Source organism: Oncorhynchus nerka, linkage group LG8 (genome assembly GCF_034236695.1).
Source record: "Oncorhynchus nerka isolate Pitt River linkage group LG8, Oner_Uvic_2.0, whole genome shotgun sequence".
Classification (NCBI taxonomy): Eukaryota; Metazoa; Chordata; class Actinopteri; order Salmoniformes; family Salmonidae; genus Oncorhynchus; species Oncorhynchus nerka.
The window spans coordinates 31531593-31550154 of record NC_088403.1 but is presented as its reverse complement, the minus strand read 5'-3'; the positions used below and the strand labels follow the sequence as shown (position 1 = coordinate 31550154).

Below are 18562 nucleotides of genomic sequence, written 5' to 3'. Positions count from 1 at the left end.
CTGTACATAGTCAATGTGGGGGCTATACATAGCCCTCACATTGACTATGTACCGGTACCCCCTATGTACCGGTACCCCCCTACCGGTACATAGTCAATGTCAATGTGGGGGCTATATACAGGGGGTACCGGTACATAGTCGATGTCAATGTGGGGGCTATATACAGGAGTTACCAGTACATAGTCAATGTGGGGGCTATACATAGCCCTCACATTGACTATGTACCGGTACCCCCTATGTACCGGTACCCCCCTACCGGTACATAGTCAATGTCAATGTGGAGGCTATATACAGGGGGTACCGGTACATAGTAAATATGGAGGCTATATACAGGGGTTACCAGTACAGAGTCAATGTGGGGGCTATATACAGGGGGTACCGGTACATAGTCAATGTGAGGGCTATGTACAGGGGGTACCGGTACATAGTCAATGTTGGGGCTATATACAGGGGGTACCGGTACATAGTCAATGTGGGGGCTATATACAGGGGGTACCGGTACATAGTCAATGTCAATGTGGAGGCTATATACAGGGGGTACCGGTACATAGTCAATGTCAATGTGGAGGCTATATACAGGGGGTACCGGTACATAGTCAATATGGAGGCTATATACAGGAGTTACCAGTACATAGTCAATGTGGGGGCTATACATAGCCCTCACATTGACTATGTACCGGTACCCCCTATGTACCGGTACCCCCCTACCGGTACATAGTCAATGTCAATGTGGGGGCTATATACAGGGGGTACCGGTACATAGTCGATGTCAATGTGGGGGCTATATACAGGGGGTACCAGTACAGAGTCAATGTCAATGTGCGGGGCACCGGTATTGAGGTAACATGTACATGTAGGTAGAGATATTAAAGTAACTATGCATAGATAATAACAGAGAGTAGCAGCAGCGTTCCAGAGAGAGGGGGGGGGGGGGGGCAATGCAAATAGTCTGGCTAGCCATTTCATTAGCTGTTCCAGAGTCTTATGGCTTGGGGGTAGAACCTATTTAGGGGCATCTTGGACCTAGACTTGGCGCTCCAGTACCGCTTGCCATGCTGTAGCAGAGAGAACAGTCTATGACTAGGGTGGCTGGAGTCTTTGACAATTTTTAGGGCCTTCCTCTGACACCGCCTGGTATAGAGTTCCTGGATGGCAGGAAGCTTGGCCCCAGTGATGTTCTGGTCCGTACGCATTACCCTCTGTAGTGCCTTGCGATCGGAGGCAGAGCAGTTGCCAAAGCAGGCAGTGATGCAACTCGTCAGGATGCTCTCGATGGTGCAGTTGTAAAACTTTTTGAGGATCTGAGGACCCCTGCCAAATCTTTTCAGTCTCCTGAGGGGGAATAGGTTTTGTCGTGAGACTGTCTTGCTGTGCTTGGACCATGTTAGTTTGTTGGTGATGTGGACGCCAAGGAACTTGAAACTCTCAACCTGCTCCACTACAGCCCCATCGATGAGAATGGGGGCGTGCTCGGTCCTCCTTTTCCTGTAGTCCACATTCATCTCCTTTGTTTTGATCACGTGGAGGGAGAGGAGAGGTTTTTGTCCTTGCTCCACACGGTCAGGTCTTTGACCTCCTCCCTGTAGGCTGTCCCATCGTTGTCGGTGATCAGGCCTACTACTGTTGTGTCATCAGCAAACTTAATGATGGTGTTTGAGTCGTGCCTGGACGTGCAGTCCTGAGTGAACAGGGAGTACAGGAGGGGGCTGAGCATGCACCTCTGAGGGGCCCCCGTGTTGAGGATCAGCGTGGCCGATGTGTTTTTACCTACCCTTACCACCTGGGGGCGGCCCGTCAGGAAGTCCAGGATCCAGTTGCAGAGGAAGTGTTTAGTCCCAGGGTCTTTAGCTTAGTGATGAGCTTTGAGGGCACTATGGTGTTGAACACTGAGCTGTAGTCAATGAACAGCATTGTGTTGCTTTTGTCCAGGTGTGAAAGGGCAGTGTGGAGTGCAATAGAGATTGCATCAACTGTGGATCTGTTGGTGTGGTATGCAAATTGGAGGGTGTCTAGGGTTTCTGGGATAATGGTGTTGATGTGAGCCATGATCAGCCTTTCAAAGCATTTCATGGCTACAGCCGTGAGTGCTACGGGTCGGTAGTCATATAGGCAGGTTACCTTAGTGTTCTTGGGCACATGGGCTATGGTGGTCTGCTTGAAACATGTTGGTATTACAGACTCAGACAGGGAGAGGTTGAAAATGTCAGTGAAGACACTTGCCAGTTGTTCAGCGCATGGTCAGAGTACACGTCCTGGTAATCCGTCTGGCCCTGCAGCCTTGTGAATGTTGACCTGTTTGAAGGTCTTACTCACATTGGCTGTGGAGAGCATGGTCACATAGTCGTCCGGAACAGCTGATGATCTCATACATGTTCCAGTGTTACTTGCCTCGAAGCAAGCATAGAAATGATTTAGCTCGTCTGGTAGGCTCGTGTCACAGGGCAGCTCGCGGCTGTGCTTCTCTTGTAGTCTGTAATAGATTGCAAGCCCTGCCACATCCGACGAGCGTCGAAGCTGGTGTAGTACGATTTGATCTTTGTGTATGGGTGGGTGCTTTGCCTGTTTGATGGTTCGTCGGAGGGCATAGCGGGATTTCTTGTACGTTTCTGGGTTAGAGTCCCGCTCCTTGAATGCGGCAGTTTTACCCTTTATCTCAGTGCAAATGTTGTCTGTAATCCATGGCTTCTGGTTGGGGTATGTACGTACAGATAGATAGATAGATAGATAGATAGATAGATAGATAGATAGATAGATAGATAGATAGATAGATAGATAGATAGATAGATAGATAGATAGATAGATAAAAGTGAAATAAACAATAAAAAATGAACATTAAACAGTTTCAAAGGAATACAGACATTTCAAATGTCATCATGACTGTGTACAGTGTTATAACGATGTTCACAATGTATCTCTCACACACACACACACACTGTGCCGTGCTCTGCGCGGGCCCTTTAAGAGCTGAGCCCATCTCTAACAGCTTACAGGGAGGGGAGGGTAGGAGGAGGGACAGAGACAGAGGGAGGGAGGGTGTGAGGCTGAGTGTGTGTGAGCGCTACAGAGAGAGAGAGAGAGAGAGAGAGAGGGAACAGTCTCCGTTGTCTAAGAGGTTGAAGGATCAATAGAGAGGCTTGTTGTGGCGGTTGTGATTCTGTTCCATCTGTGTGTCGGAGCTGCATGGTGTTAGAAGGAGGAATCCTAGTTCCCACAGACCTATTCCAGCATGCTCACAGACCCTGAGCTACCTCAGGAGTTTAACAGGTACGTACGCTCTTACTCTCTCTCACACACACACACACACACACACACACTCGTGCTGACACGCACGCTCAGGCAGACCGCGGGGAGAGAGGGACGACAGGACTGTGAGGGAGAGGGAAAGAGGCAGGGAGGGAGGGAGAAGGAGAGCTAGTGTTTTGTTGTTGTTGAAGTGTTTGTGAAGGAGAAAGTGCTGCTTGGTGTAAAACTGTTGGCTGAAACAAAATAGTGTTTTCTGAGTTCCAAGGCTTTAATAGTTTGTTAAGTAGATCGATCGAGAGAGAGAGAGAGAGATAAAGGAAATGAGATTATGAGAGAGGGAAAGATACAAAGTTTGTTTGGCCGTCCTGTACCTTTTGGCGATACCAAGTGCAAAGCTTGAGCAAACTGGTTGCGTGTGTGTGTGTGTGTGTGTGTGTGTGTGTGTGTGTGTGTGTGTGTGTGTGTTGTCCAGCTGTGGTAATCAGAGTGACACTGAGAAGTGATCTGTGACTTTGGCCCTGCTCTCCCTCTCTCTCTCTCTCTCTCTCTCTCTCTTCCTCTTTCCCTCCCTCACTCTCTCCACTGCACACATTCCAGTTTAACTAAGTTGTTCAATGTCAACATGTTCATTGCCGTGTTCAAGCAGCAGTGTTACTCACTGTCTGTCTACCTGTCTGTGTGTGTGTGTGTGTTCATGTGTGTGTGCGTGTGTGTGTGTGTGTATGTGTGTCTGTGACAAACTTTATGTCCTTACTCTGTTTCTATGTGCTGAGGTGAGAGCGTGAACAGTGGGATTCAGTTTGACAAGAGTTTCTCAGAAAGTTCCCATTCACCAGCTAACTACCTGACTGTCAGAGAATCAATCTACAGTTCACTATTCAGAATGCCTGGCAACTAGTTGTACTTCTGCTTTATCTGAGGGGCTATTTCGAGACCCTGAGATAAGAAAGCTCACATTCATGTCGAGATGCTATCGAACATAAGCAAAGTGTTCAGGGTGGGAGAATTGTTGGGTTGTTTTTACAGAATTATCTCATTGTATATTTCCGTAGATGAAATAGAACACAAACACAGTAAATGTTAAAAGCCTACATTTAAACAAAATGTCCAATCTTTTATTTGTAGATCGTAAACTAAAATATTCACACACCTGATCTCCCAGCTAAGTGGGATTGTTTCTCTGTCGTTACAGCCACAGCTGTCTGTTGAGAGGGTTGATGTTTTTTACATGTATTTTATTCAAACTTTATTTAACCAGGCAAGTCAGTTTAAGAACAAATTCTTCTTTACAACGACGGCCTATGTTTTCCTCTGTCGTGTGAGAGAGGTGGAAATATTCTCACCGATTTACAGTTCACGTCAACAACAAAACGGGCTTTTCTGGGGAATAATGGCTGTTTGATGTTAATGCCCTGAAAGAAAGATTACCCATAATACCCTGTTTTAATGCCAGTATTTTTTTGATACACGCCCCTCTCTCACTTGACTTTTATTGCATTAAAGTACTGTACTGTTTTGCCAGATGAAACTAATCTTTTGTTTGGAGATAAACTCGATGGGTTTTAACCCTGAATTAACAACACATTTTTATGTCACAGTAAATGTGTTTTTAACAAGTCATCTGTCCGCAAAGCGGGGAAGAGAGAAAAGATAACAACAGCAGACTATGTGTTATTAAAAATGTAAAGGAGTACATGTAAAAGCAGAACGTATGGAGATAAATGCAGGGATTACATTGACTTAGAAAACGTCTGGTTAAAAGTCTGCTCTCCAGTAATGTACTCGATCAGTGGATAAGGAAGGAGGAAAGGGCGAACTGTGCCGGCTCGTGTATGTGTAAACGGTGTAGTGTGTATTTATGAGTGTGTGTGTGTGTGTGTGTGTGTGTGTGTGTGTGTGAGAGAGTTGTGCATTAGTCTCTTCAACGCAGAGGGAGAGAGAGTGTATGAGTGCAGTGTGTGTGTGTGTGCGTGTGCGAGACATACCATCATCGGTCCGGATGCTTTCTGTTCCTGCTTCTCTGTAAGTGTTCACTTTTCTTTCTTTCTCTCTCATCCCTCTCTCCGCTCTCGTTCACCGCCGCGTTTATCTTCTGCTTCAGTTATGACTTGTCAGGAGAAGAAAAGCGAGACACAGACGATTACTGTGTGGGAAAAGCCCTTTCTGCTCTAATGTTGCTGGGTTTATAGCTGCTTTAAAAGTTCTGTCGCCATAACACAGTACATGTATGTTTTGGACAGTGTGCAGGGCAATGAGCTGAGCTGGCTATGTGACGTGAAGGAATTCTCCTTCCTTTTTGTTGCCTCTTAATGAGTTTAAGGTGTAATTGATGGAAACAAAATGAGAATGGTTTGTTTTTAGGAGATTTATCATCCAGACGTCATTCATTAACGGGGAATGAACAGATTGAGATGTTGAATAGATTGACCGACGCAAGAACGTTCACGTTCATGTTATATTTTGACTGGATTGGTTTTAGCACGGAGTACATCACAACCATTTACAGTCATTTATGCCGCCTGATATTTCAATATGCGATCATGATGATGAATATGTTATTATTTGTCATTGTTATAATTATACACGCGTGTATTAACGTGATTATTACAATGTCATGCTATTATTGTCTTTGTAATATTGTACTTATGTTGTTGTATATTCTGGTATAATTATGAATCATTCTTAAGTTTTCTCACCTGAATGTTGTTCAGTTGTGAAAATACTAGTGATTGGACGGCTTCTTCAGAGACATTGGCAGCTTTACTAAGAATGTCTATGATGTTTGTATGACCTACTCAAATAGAGGGATTTCTCTGACATAGCTGTGGTATGAGTGTATGTGTGTGAGTTATCTGACAGATTCTGTGGCCAAACTGACAGATTCCACAGAGAGAGAGATAGAGAGAGAGAGAGAGGGAGATAGAGAGGGAGAGAGAGAGAGGGAGAGGGAGAGGGAGAGGGAGTGAAGGTAAAGAGGAACAGAGAGAGAGGGTAACCGAAAGAGAGGAAGAAAGAGACAGATAGATAGAAAGAGAGATGCAGAAGTAAAGGGAAAAGAGGCGAGATTGATCGTAAAGAGGGGGCAGAGAAGAGGAAGGGGACTCCTAGGGGTGCTGAGGGGAGCAGTGTGGAACTCTCACTCTCTACCGTTTGTCCCTGTGGGTTTATTGGGGGGGGGGGGGGGGTCGTGGTGTAATGTCGCATTTTATGAGTGGGTCCACACCGGTTGTCTAAACACCTAAATGTGCCTTATTAGTTCAACTGCATAAATGGTTTTACAAGAACACTTCAATGGTTTGTGTTGATTTCTGCTGCTAAGATAATATGTAGAAATGTGGTAGAAATGTGTATTTAAGTGTGTCATCGTTGCATTGGTATTGCATTGTTATACAGGATGGGATATTATTATAAAGTATGACAGTGGATTTTAACTGCGGTAGTGTAATTTGTTACTGTTTGAAACTTCTAAATTGAATGGAATTGATTCAGGAATTAAGGGAATCAAAGTGTGTAATGTGAATTAAAGTTGAATTGTATTGAATTGGACTTATGTGGCATTAACTAGAAAAGCATTGGGGATTAAAATGGTTAAGTGTTTTAAAGGGACAGGGTGGCTGTTACGGACTGTTATGAGAAAGCGGAGTACAGTGTGTGTGGGTGTGTGTGTGATTGAGTGGTGTGTCCGTCTGAACACTAATGCAGACCTTGTCCCCTCGCTCTCTTTCTCTCTCACTCTATCTCTCCCCATGGCCTCTCTGGGCCTCTTTTCTCTCTCTCTCTCTCTCTGTCTCTGGGACTTTCTCTCAGACTGGTTCATTGTCTGGCCCTTATTGTCAGTCCCCCGAGCGGCTTGATAACCGTGTCTCCATGTTGGAAAAAAGAAAGAAAGAAAGACAGAAGAATACCAGAGCAGAATGCTAAAGGCCCTCCCTCTCTCTCCCTCTCTCTCCCTCTCTCCCCCCTCCGCTCTCAACCCACAGACCTCCCCAGTGCTGTCAGCTGACCTCTCTAACAGCCAATCGGCGACATAAATTAGTCTCGGTAGATTTGAGGCGAAAGCACAGAGGACTTAAACTTTTCTCTGGTGTGTGTGTGTGTGTGTTTTGGTGTGGGTCTTCTGGGTTCATTGAGGGGGGCTAACGAGAGATGGGTCACATGGCTAGGGGTTAGAGGTCAAAGGTTAGGGCAGACTATTGCATCATGGTCGGTTGGAGTAATAAAAGTCAGAGGCTGTTGACTCTGAGAGGGGAAGAAGCCATGCGAAGTCCTGGGATTCTCTCATTCCTGTGTCCTCTGTCCCTCCATCCCGCCTTCCATCCCCCTCTCTCTCCCTCTTTCCATCCCTGTGCGCCCCACAATGACAGACAGTGTTAGCCTCTTTGGCCTTACCCAGGGTGGTACAATAGCAACTCTGTGTCTGCAGGTAGGGAGGGGGACAGGGGGAAAGGGAGAGGGGGGAAGTGGGATGGGAGGAGGGGGGTCAAGGGAAGGGAGGAGACCATTTGGGTGAGGTGGGAGAGTTTCAAAGTACGGGGCAAAAGGGAGAGCCCAGCTGTGAATAAGTGTGGATATATGTGTGTGTTTGTGTGTGCTTTCGCCTGTCTGCGTTTCTGTTTCCGTGTGTGTGTGTGTGTGTGTGTGTGTGTGTGTGTGTGTGTGTGTGTGTGTGTGTGTGTGTGTGTGTGTGTGTGAGAGAGATAGAGTGACTGTTCAGTCTGACCTGTTATTGTTTCTCTTCTATCCGTGGGCCACTCCAGAGAGCAGAGTGAGACTCTGTCTGGTGTTTTTTACAGGGAGACGTAGAGAGTGACTGAGACAAATGGACAAGACTTTGTAACATTACTGCTCCACTTCTTCCCTCATAAGCATCAGGGAATAGGCCTGAAAAGCAACGGGGACGTTGTCGTTTTGCCGTTTTTCTTCCTCCAAAACTTTTCTCGCGGCCTAGCCCCGCGACTGTCAGCTCAACCAGCCCAGAAAGAGAGCGAGAAAGAGGGAGTGACCGAGTGAATGACTGGCGGTCTTTTTCAGTCCCATTTCAATTGCTTTATTTTCCCCAGCTAACCCTCATATGGAAGCTCTCCAAGGTAAAATGTCAGTGAAAATCACAGCGTGGTGACTCAGTCTGAAGAAATAAATAAGAATTACAACAACATGACGGAGTATGCAGACTGCTGCAATGACAGTGATGACTAACTACAGCCCAGGCAGAACAGAACAGAAGAGTGTGTGTGTGTGTGTGTGTGTGTGTGTGTGTGTGTGTGTGTGTGTGTGTGTGTGTGTGTGTGTGTGTGTGTGTGTGTGTGTGTGTGTGTGTGTGTGTGTGTGTGTGAGCGCGTGTGTGTGAGCGCGTGTGTGTGCGTGCGAAGGAAGCACTGAAGCACTTGAGCACCACAAACTGCATGAGCTGGCCCATGCCTTCTGTCCTCCCCGACAGCACACACACACGTACTTGGGACTACAAACATCGGCTGTGTTTGTGTGTGTGATGACATTGATGACAGTGACACTAGCCACTGTCTCATTGCCTTTTGTGGTTAATCTGGACAGGAAACGAGGTCGCTCCCTCAGCCTCCATTTCAGAGAAGAAAAACAGAGGATGCTTTGTGTGTGAGTGTGCGCCTGTGTCGGTGCTGTCATGTTAGCATACAGTACATCTGCAATAATGCTACAAGGTTTCTCTCATTCCTTTATATGCTCTCCTCTTGTCGTCAACCATATGACATTGAGCATGTAACTGGAACTGAGTAGATAGAATGACAGCCAAGTCAAGGAGATTGGCTGGTGGGTGTGTGTGTGTGTGTGTGTGTGTGTGTGTGTGTGTGTGTGTGTGTGTGTGTGTGTGTGTGTGTGTGTGTGTGTGTGTGTGTGTGTGTGTGTGTGTGTAGCCTTCTAGCTGAAATGGCTACTAGTCACCACAATAACCAGGGAATATCATTGACTCCATTGAAGTGTGGAGTCCTTAAGTCCACCAGCTTATGTGTTCCCTTTCTCCTGTTGCAGCCTCACTGTTCCCACTGACAGAAAGGACAGCCTATTAATAGATATTAGGCAATATCCTTAAGAGTCAGACAAGACACAGAGAGGAGGAGGAGGAGGAGGAGGAGGAGGAGGGACAAACAGCTGATTGTGTAAAGAAGGATCACTCAGTAAGACAATACTACAGCTATCCCAGTGCTCCACCTCAGAGAGAGAGAGAGAGAGAGAGAGAGAGAGAGAGAGAGAGAGAGAGAGAGAGAGAGAGAGAGAGAGTACAGAGTACAGAGTGTACAGAGAGTTAAAGAAGGGGAGGGTTGATGCCATATTTTAATACCTGAGGGAACATTTGTTTAAACTCATTCCTCGGGTGTTATACAGTGTACATATGGAAATGCTGAGGTTTTCTGTACTTCTGTTTGATACGCTGTTCTGTTCCCTTACCTCAGACACTGTTGTGAAGTTATCTCTCACACACACACGCATTCACACGCAGCTAACCTTCACCTGACTGACAGGTAGTAGGGGAAGGGTCGCACAGAGATGACATCACTACCTTTTGGGGATGTGGATTTAAAGCCCCATTTTGATGTAATGTTGAAATTATTTTAAGCAGTCTAAATTTGACCTATATGAACTTCTAATATTCATTTATATCTGTTTACTATGCATGTTTATTCAGCAATTGAAATACAGGATCACAGGTCAAATAGAGAATAATGGTTGTGTACGTAAGACAGTTAATGTAGTATTCTCTAGAAAAACATTCTGATCTCTGTAGAAGAAGAGGAAGAATTAGTACTAAGAGAGGGAAAGATAGATGAACAGAGAGATTTAGAGAAAGAAAGTGAGATAGAGATGGAACGAGAGAGAGGGAGAGAGAGAGAGAGGGAGAGAGAGAGAGAGTGAGAGAGAAAATGAGACAGATGAGGAGAGAGAGAGGGACAGGCAGATAGAGTGAGGGAGAGAGAGAGAGAAAGAAAATGAGACAGATAAGGAGAGAGAGAGAGAGAGACAGAAAGAGAGTGATGGAGAGAGCGACAGATAGAGAGAGAGAGACAGACAGAGAGAGAGCGACAGATAGACAGAGAGACAGAGAGAGAGCGACAGATAGACAGAGAGACAGAGAGAGAGCGACAGATAGAGAGAGAGCAACAGACAGAGAGAGAGACAGAAAGAGAGTCAGGGAGAGAGCGACAGATAGAGAGAGAGAGAGAGAGAGCGACAGACAGAGAGACAGAGAGAGAGAAAGAAAATGAGACAGATAAGGAGAGAGAGAGAGACAGATAGAGACAGAGAGAGAGAGAGTTGGGGAGAGAGAGAGCAACAGATAGAGAGAGAGACAGACAGAGAGAGAGAGGGGGAGAGAGAGACAGAGACAGAGATGGAGAGGAAGAGAGAGAGAGAAAGAGAAAGAGACAGACAGACAGAGAGAGAGAGGGAGAGAGAGCAACAGATAGAGAGAGAGGCAGACAGAGAGAGAGAGGGGGAGAGAGAGGGAGACAGAGAGCAGTCTGGAGGTGTGTGTAATATCATCTAGCATATAGGAGATGACTGCTTTGTTTCTCACTCAGTCTTCATGAAACATGAAACAAATCTTTACCCCCGTCGGAGCTCTTTAATATGAATGATTTAACACATCGCTACTGGGATGTGATGAGATACGGGGCCCAACGTGTGTGTGTGTGTGTGTCTCTCTAGATTTGTGTGTGTCATCTCGTTCCTCTCTCTCTCTGTGCAGAGTCGTCGTTGAAGTGGGTCATTTGTGCTGGACTGGCTGGTGTTAAGTGAGTTAACCACCGGGCAGTCAGTCTGTGACGGAGATTAACAGTCAATCAGTCTACTTGGGTAGTTAATGGACACTGTATTTGGCCGATTAGTGACTTAACAGTACATGTACATGTGTAATATGAGAGGGACTTAACACAGTAGCCCTCAGTCATCATCAAAGAGATGAAGTCGTCCAGGGGAAGTGGTTCTTTAATCTAAGCTTAGTAGCTAACACTAACGCTCAGCCAGGGTGTGTGTGTGTGTGTGTGTGTGTGCACGTGCGTGCGAGCGTGTGTGTGCGTGCGTGTGCGTTTTGAACCCACTAACTCCCACAGCAGTTGAGAGAGGAAGGTAGAGACCTGGACACCTGAGTCGTGAGCTCTGGACACATCAGATGTCCAGTTCTCTTTCCAGTGTCTCCCGTGCTGTTGATTAAAGGGATTGTTTTACATCATGTACTGGTTGGATGGTTGGCGCCCAGAGCATCGCTGCATGTTCAGTTTGCCGTGAGGGCAAGTGGTGTGTGTACATGCGTGTGTGTGTGTGTGTGTGAGTGTGTGTGTGTGTGTGTGTGTGTGTGTGTGTGTGTGCGTGCGTGCGTGCGTGCGTGCGTGCGTGCGTGCGGGTGCGTGCGTGTGTGTGCCTGGTTTTATTTTCCCGGCTGCCGTGGAGAGAGGGGAGGTGTGTTTGGCATGTCTGTCTGTGTTCGCGCCACAGAAGGAAGGAGCGAAATTATGCTAATGGTCGCTAATTATGACCTTGGAGACTGGCTTTGCTGCCAATTTATCTACTTAATAAAGCTCTTCTTTTTAATCTCAACATCACTACTGTACATGCGTTCAATGTTTCATGGAGCCTCTTGTGCAGGACAGGTCTGCCAACTTGAAATGAAATAGCTGCTATAACCTGCTCACCCGGTGTGCTGAGTTCTATAGTAATTAGACATCAAAGGCTTGGAGGAAAATATACATTTTATTGCTCAGGAGGAGAGCTGTGAAAGGAGGAAGGATGGAGGGGTGAGAGGGGACGGAGGGAAGAGAGGAGGGCACAGCAGAGGGGAGGAAAGAGGGGGGATGGAGGGGTGAGAGGAGGAGAGGAGAGGGTGTTGTGTCTAACCTCAGGAATATTCCGGAGTCACAGCATCCAACAGACTGGGTTCTTGTTCTCCTAAGAGGTGTGAGACCTGCCCAAAAGTTGATCTTAGATACACAGACCTAGGATCAGCTCCCCCCCCCCCTGCTGCTAACCTGCAGTATTAGGCAGTAAAACCCCAAACTGACCTTAGATCAGTGTCCAGGGATACTACTCCAGTCCTGTGTGGTGTCTAGAGGACATGGGAGGAGTGCAGCTGGGCAGAGAGGTGTGGACAGGACATGGGTGGAGGGGCGGTGGTCTAGTTGAGGTGCGGTAGACTGGTTGAGGTGGGGTGGACTGAGGGCGGTTGTGTGTGTGTGTGAGGAGGGGCTATGTTTATCGGAGTGGTGTGTGTAGGGTCGGTGTGTGTGTGTGTGTGTGTGTGTGTGTGTGTGTAGCAGAAACAAAAGGCTCCAGTGTGTGAGAGTGAAAGGAGGTAAAGTAAACAGCCTGTGATGAGAACAGACCTGCAGTGTGTGTGTGTATGTGTGTGTGTGTGTGTGTGTGTGTGTGTGTGTGTGTGTTCCTGTGTGTGTGTGTGTTCCTGTGTTTGTGTGCGTGCGTGCGTGCGTGTCGCGTGGCCTGTAGTTGATACAGCTGGGCCTTCCTCTCTCCCTGCCCAGAGTGTGAAACACTGGGGGAACTCAACACACACTTTCTAACGTTTCACAGATGATAAAGACATATATTTAGAAATATCACAATTGTTTTCATTTCTACACTATGTTGTTGTTTTGGAAAAAACAGTCTTACAATTTCCTTTCATTTGATCATTTAAAATCATGTGTCAACATCACTGCTGCTGCTGTGTTTAAAGCATGTGTGGAATTCTGGAATAGGCATGTGCAGATAGTAGAATATACAAGTTAGAAATAGGCATATTGATATAGATAGAAGACTATATAAATATATACAGTATATATATATGGGTGTAAGCACGATGTAGCAATTTACAATTATACATGTGTACTATCGACAGAACCATAGATTTAGTGATTTTCTTCCCCTCCATGTCGCGTGGTTAAAGTCCCAGTCCCATAACTGCTGTGGGTTTTTCTCAGACCTTCCCTGCAGCGAGGAAACACTATATCTTGTTTGCCTTCATTTTTGTCATAAAGCAAATAAGCAGTAAATTATGTCTGAAAGTGGATCTGCGTGGAGGAACAACACCAGTGAAGCCCAAGGAAAGCCAATAAATAGCGGGGATATAATCTGTTTCCAGGTCAGTGTTATGGTCCTGGAGTGTTGTAGTTCTAGACCACAGTGGTACTGTTGGACTGGCCTGAGTCTGAAACAGACACACAGGTTGTGTCCCAATACCCATAATTATGTTCTAAATAGTACGCATTTTGGGTACGCGAAAATAGAAGGTTTTATAGTTTGTGACATTTTGTATGCTTTAAATGCCAGGATGTCACACTCATTTCGCATTGTCATCTAGTAGAATTCACTGCACACTATTGAGGAACGAGAATAGCTGATAATCAGATAGAGTGACGTTCTGTAACAAAATATACAAATGGCGGAAAACAATGCAATTGCGCATTGGATGAAGCATTCTTGGTATAGGTGCTTAGCACATTGGATTTTACTAAACAGTACGTTGTAAATAGTATGTAGTACGATTAGTACACAGTATGCAGTTGTAGGAAGTAGTAGGAAAGACGGATTTCAGACACAGCCCCAGACTAGACAGAGGTGACTGGATTACTGGACTATTAATTAATACAGTGTATAATTAAAAACAGAGAGCTCACTGAATACTGGCAGCTGCCACTCACTTCCTTGAAGGAACACTCAATACATTTGGCATCGGTTTGGACCACTAGGGACAGCGGTCCTGCTCAGAAGGTTTACGTATTCTCCTGTTTGTCTCCTCTCTCTCAAACAGAATGGTTGTTGGTGTCGGTGCTGGAAATACAGTTTCGAATCTTATGCTCCAAGCCTGTTGCTCCTCGCATGTCTGACTTTCAGCGTATACATTAGTGTTTCGTATTCTCATCCCTCCTTCTCCCCCCTCTCTCTCCACCCCCCCTCTCTCTCTCCACCCCCTCTCTCTCCCTCCTCTCACCCTGGGTCATCGTAACAGTAGCTTCAAGGCTGAACGAGAGCCTTTGAAAGCACTTAGGGAGACGCTGCCAGCCGCATTAAACTCTATTATTGGAACATATTCATTTTGTCCCTATTCACCGGGGGCACATTTATGTTGGGGAGAGTTCATCTAATAGATGCCACTGTTCTTCCCCTCCCTCTGCTTTCAATGGGAAACAAAGGCAAAGTAACAAATGCACAGCCTCGATGTTTGTTATATTCACTGGTATTGTCAGGGCTGAGGTTTTCAAACACATCACTGTCAGCGTGCTGCTGGAGTGAAAGGGCCTGTGTCAGGCCTCGGCCATTTGTCATAAGATGTCAGCCCAACCTGGCTCCATTTGCAGTAATGGGTTATTGCGTACCGTGTGTGTGTGTGTGTGTGTGTGTGTGTGTGTGTGTGCTGAAAGGACCTGATGGTAAACATGGATGTGATTGTGTTTGAAGGTCTAAAGAGCTTTTCCTCTGGCTAGCGGATGTAGATGATTTACTGTATATTATTATCGTGGGTATTATCTGCAGAGAGAGAGAGAGGTCTGGGGATTCAGAGACACAGAGAGCGGGCCATTGGGGACCATTGAATAAAAGGGAATTAATAATGATGAACTATTTCAGTAAATATAACTATTGAAATGAATCAACGACTAGTGTTTCTCCCACTGTCACCCACAGCTCATATTACATCCCTGAATGTTTCATACTCACTCTCCCCCTCTCTCTTCTTTCTCTCTCTCTGTTTTTTCCAGGATGTCTTCCAAGCGACCAATCTCTCCATATGGGGGGACAGATGGAGAGGTAGTCATGGCAACCAGCAGACAGAGACTGGAAGAGGAAGAGAGAGATGATGGACAGGCTGTCATGCACCTCCCCCTGACTCCCTACTGCAGCAAGGTGTCCCCCCGCTCGCCCCGCCCCCTGGACAGCCCCCCCACCCTGCACAGTGCCATGGTAAAACAACCCCTCGTTGTCTTCATATCATATAACTGCTCTTATTGGCTACGTGGCTTTGTTTCGACTCTTCTAATTGGTCGTCTGGAGTTTTAAATCCTGCCACACTGTCAAGGTGGAAGTTGGCACTTAAGGACTGGTCTAGGATCAGTTTATCCTCATTTATCCTTCATTAGTCTGTAATCACAGAGAGTTGTAGTTATGGCATCCGGTTTTGAAGTAACACATACTTCCAACAGAGGAAATAATATTGGGGGGAAACTGGACACATTCGATGCTCCAGAGTGCTCTTATGGTGTGAACCGCGTTTCCTTTTTGTTTTAGTGTGAAAGCCCGTGTCTGTGCTGTAACGAGGCATGGAGACGTGGGACATGTGTGACTGTCAGTGTGAGCCATGTCAGTGAGTCATGTTCTGCTGGGAAAAGGGTGACTGTGTGTGGTGACAGTAAATGCATATAATCATTGGGATGTATGTGTGTGTGTGTGTGTGTGTGTGTGTGTGTGTGTGTGTGTGTGTGTGTGTGTGTGTGTGTGTGCGTGTGCGTGTGTAGCCTCAGTAACCCTCATAGTTTCCTCGCGTTAGCCTCACGTTGAGCCACACCTGAGGAGCAGCTAGCTGAAAGCAGCACATTGTCTTCAGACCTTTCATCTGTACTGCTGATAAACCACCACACAGCAAATGTTGTGAGATGACTCTGGCTGTAAAACAATGAAAGGGTGATTAAGGACCATAATGGTAAGCTAATTCTGGAATTAACCTGCTGATTGCACATCAGACTGGACTCTGCTGCCTGTCAGACAACAGTCACTGACTGTAAACCAAAGTCCTCTTTCTCGCTCTCCCACCGGGAAGATAGACGTTGTCATGGCATGCTGTTGACAGTAGGTTTTGGACCTGATGTTCGGGAGACTACAGGTTATAGCCTTTGTAATGTTCAGATAATAGTGGGAGGTATTTTAAAACTGAGACATTAGATCAGGCATTGGTTTGAAATGCTCTGGATAAGAGCGTCTGCTAAATGACTTAAATGTAAATGTAAATGTAAATGTTAACACGTTTAGTAATGATTATTGTTTTAAGTGTGATGAATCACGTATTAATGAATAATTAAAGTATAATTATATTTCCTTTTATTATTATTATTAGTATTATTATTATTATTACTTAGGCCTATGCTACAAATATAATCTCCAAATTCCGTACGTATTTCAACACTATAAATTCCACTATACAGGAGATGCGATTTGAGCCAGTTGGTTGACTGACAGCAGAATCAGTCAAAAGGAGAAGAAGGAGGGGTGCGCCCGCATAATATTTGATGTGGATTATTAAAGCGCGACGGAGCCGTCTCCTGGACAGGGTGGATTTAGCGCAAACGGCAAGGCTTGGCATTTGTAAGATGTTAAGTTTTGCTACGGCTTTACCCTCTCAATCCGCTCTGCGCTGACTGGCAGAAGAGTTGAGAGAGAGAGAGCTTTACACCGCGCGCCTCGGAGGGGCTTTGTCACGGCAATTGTATAAAGTGATATGGGAGAGGACATGGACTGCGCTCGTCCCCGGGTAGTGGCGGCTGTAGAAGCAGCATCCGCCAGGAGATTACCGCGCTTTATCTTGTCATGGTAAATTAACACGGCAGCGAGGCGCGCTCCCCAACACACTGACCTCTTCATCTCTCCAAGCTGCCACTCCGAGTTGAGAGGAGAGGAGAGGAGGTGCAGTTAAAAAAACGAACACTCCCCCCCCCCCCTCGTGTGTGTTTGTAGAAGTAAATGAAGGTGCGCATTTATCCTTTCTTTCTTTCTTTCTCCACTTCTTCCCCGGAGTTGTAAGGTTAACAGCCTAATCAAACAGTTGAATTGTGTTAGCGTGGGAAGGATTTCACAGACAGGTAGTAATGGATAGATATTAATTACTGTACCCTTTGTCCGTTTAATAAGGTCCTGCCGCGCGCTCAAGAAACAAAAAAACAGCAACAACAACAATATTCATCTGCTTATTTCAGGTCCAGATTCTCCAGGCGCCGCCTGCCTTCGATTCGATTTTTTTTTCGTATGAATTTTGACAGATTTGAAGCAGCACACCAAGCACTTAAACCAAACGCAGTGGTCACACTTAGTTTCTCCTGCCAGTGCTGTCATAATGAATAAACACATGCTTGCTTGTAGACAATTAAGGGCCGCTTAAAAATATTGGCATGCATTGATTTAATAAACTGTTATTTAAAATATACAAAATAAAGCTGCGCATTTCTGTTTAGGTAAATTTAACTGGAATAGCTCGACCATTTTGTGCAATGATTTAAAAACAAAATAGATCATAGGAGAATTATTATTATTGCATTTTAATATATATATATATATTTTATTTTTTTTATTTTTTTTAAAGATGTGATTATTGTTGTGAAATTGTAAAATATACATTATTAGATCAAATAAGAACACGTTTTTACTACAGTGTGTGGATGGGATGGTCTTTGTAGGTTATGTGAGGTGAGTATTTGTCCTCCAAGCTGAGATAAGATGGGGGGTGGGGTAAGGAGTGCGGGGTAGGGTTAGGCTGTGAGTAGGCCAAGCGTTTGTGTGCGGATGCCACAACAGACTCAGAGTCAGAGAGCAGACGAGGTGTGTGTTTAGGCTCACGCTAAAGGGATTGGGATTGTTTGAGCAGTGTCTCTGTGTGTGTGTGTGTGTGTGTGTGTGTGTGTGTGTGTGTATGGCAGCGCTGGCTTAAGACCAGTGAGTAGGTGTCAGTGTCACATCCAGGAGCAAGCACTTACATCCCTCTAGTGTGTGTGTGTGTGTGTGTGTGTGCACGCTTCAGATGCCTCCTGTGACTCCCACTGCCAGATTGTCCATGCCTTAATTGTCGACACCACGGCACCACACATTAAACACATACACCGTCCCAACTTGGAGACATGGCAGAGAATTGCACCCCCTCAATTGCTACTGTTAGTGTTGCTCTGTTCTGCTTCAAACCCACACAGGGTGGAGGGGTGTGTGTGCTCTGATGTACCCAGAGAGAGAAAAATAGAGGGAAAGGGAAAGACAGAGGGACAGAGAGAGAGAGAGGGACGGAAACAGAGAGAGAAAAAGCAAGAAACCGAGACCCTCTAAGGTAAATGGGTAGGTTTCTCCTGGAGGGCAACGGAGAAAAGGAAGGAGGGAAGAGGAAGACTGAGGAATAAAAAGAGAGAGGGAACATGAGCATCTGTGCTGGCGGATGGAAAAAATAGCATTTTGCATTTTTTTTGGCAAGAGTTAAGTGTGTTTAAATCTGCCTCTCCTCACAGATGAGCTTAAGAAGACAAAAGTTGTTTAATTCTGTTCCCATGCAGAGGCACTAAAGGGATAAAGAACGGAGAGAGAGAAGGAGAGAGAGAAGGAGACCGAGGAGGAG

The 18562-nt window shown here is 45.8% G+C and overlaps 1 protein-coding gene across 12 annotated transcripts in view; it reads left to right on the top strand.

Annotated features, from left to right (window-relative positions):
- LOC115133820 (transcription factor SOX-5-like) overlaps window positions 1–18562 on the top strand; it is a 212015-nt gene that overhangs the window by 104510 nt on the left and 88943 nt on the right. For 11 of the 12 annotated variants that reach the window (XM_065021694.1, XM_065021688.1, XM_065021692.1 and 8 more), the window contains exons 1-2: window positions 3065–3264; window positions 14961–15162. In XM_065021694.1, coding sequence (XP_064877766.1) covers window positions 3227–3264; window positions 14961–15162 — 240 coding nt within the window. In that variant the 5' untranslated portion in view covers window positions 3065–3226. Of the gene's footprint in view, window positions 1–3064; window positions 3265–14960; window positions 15163–18562 lie in introns of those variants that run through there. The other variant, XM_065021686.1, reaches the window with a different exon arrangement.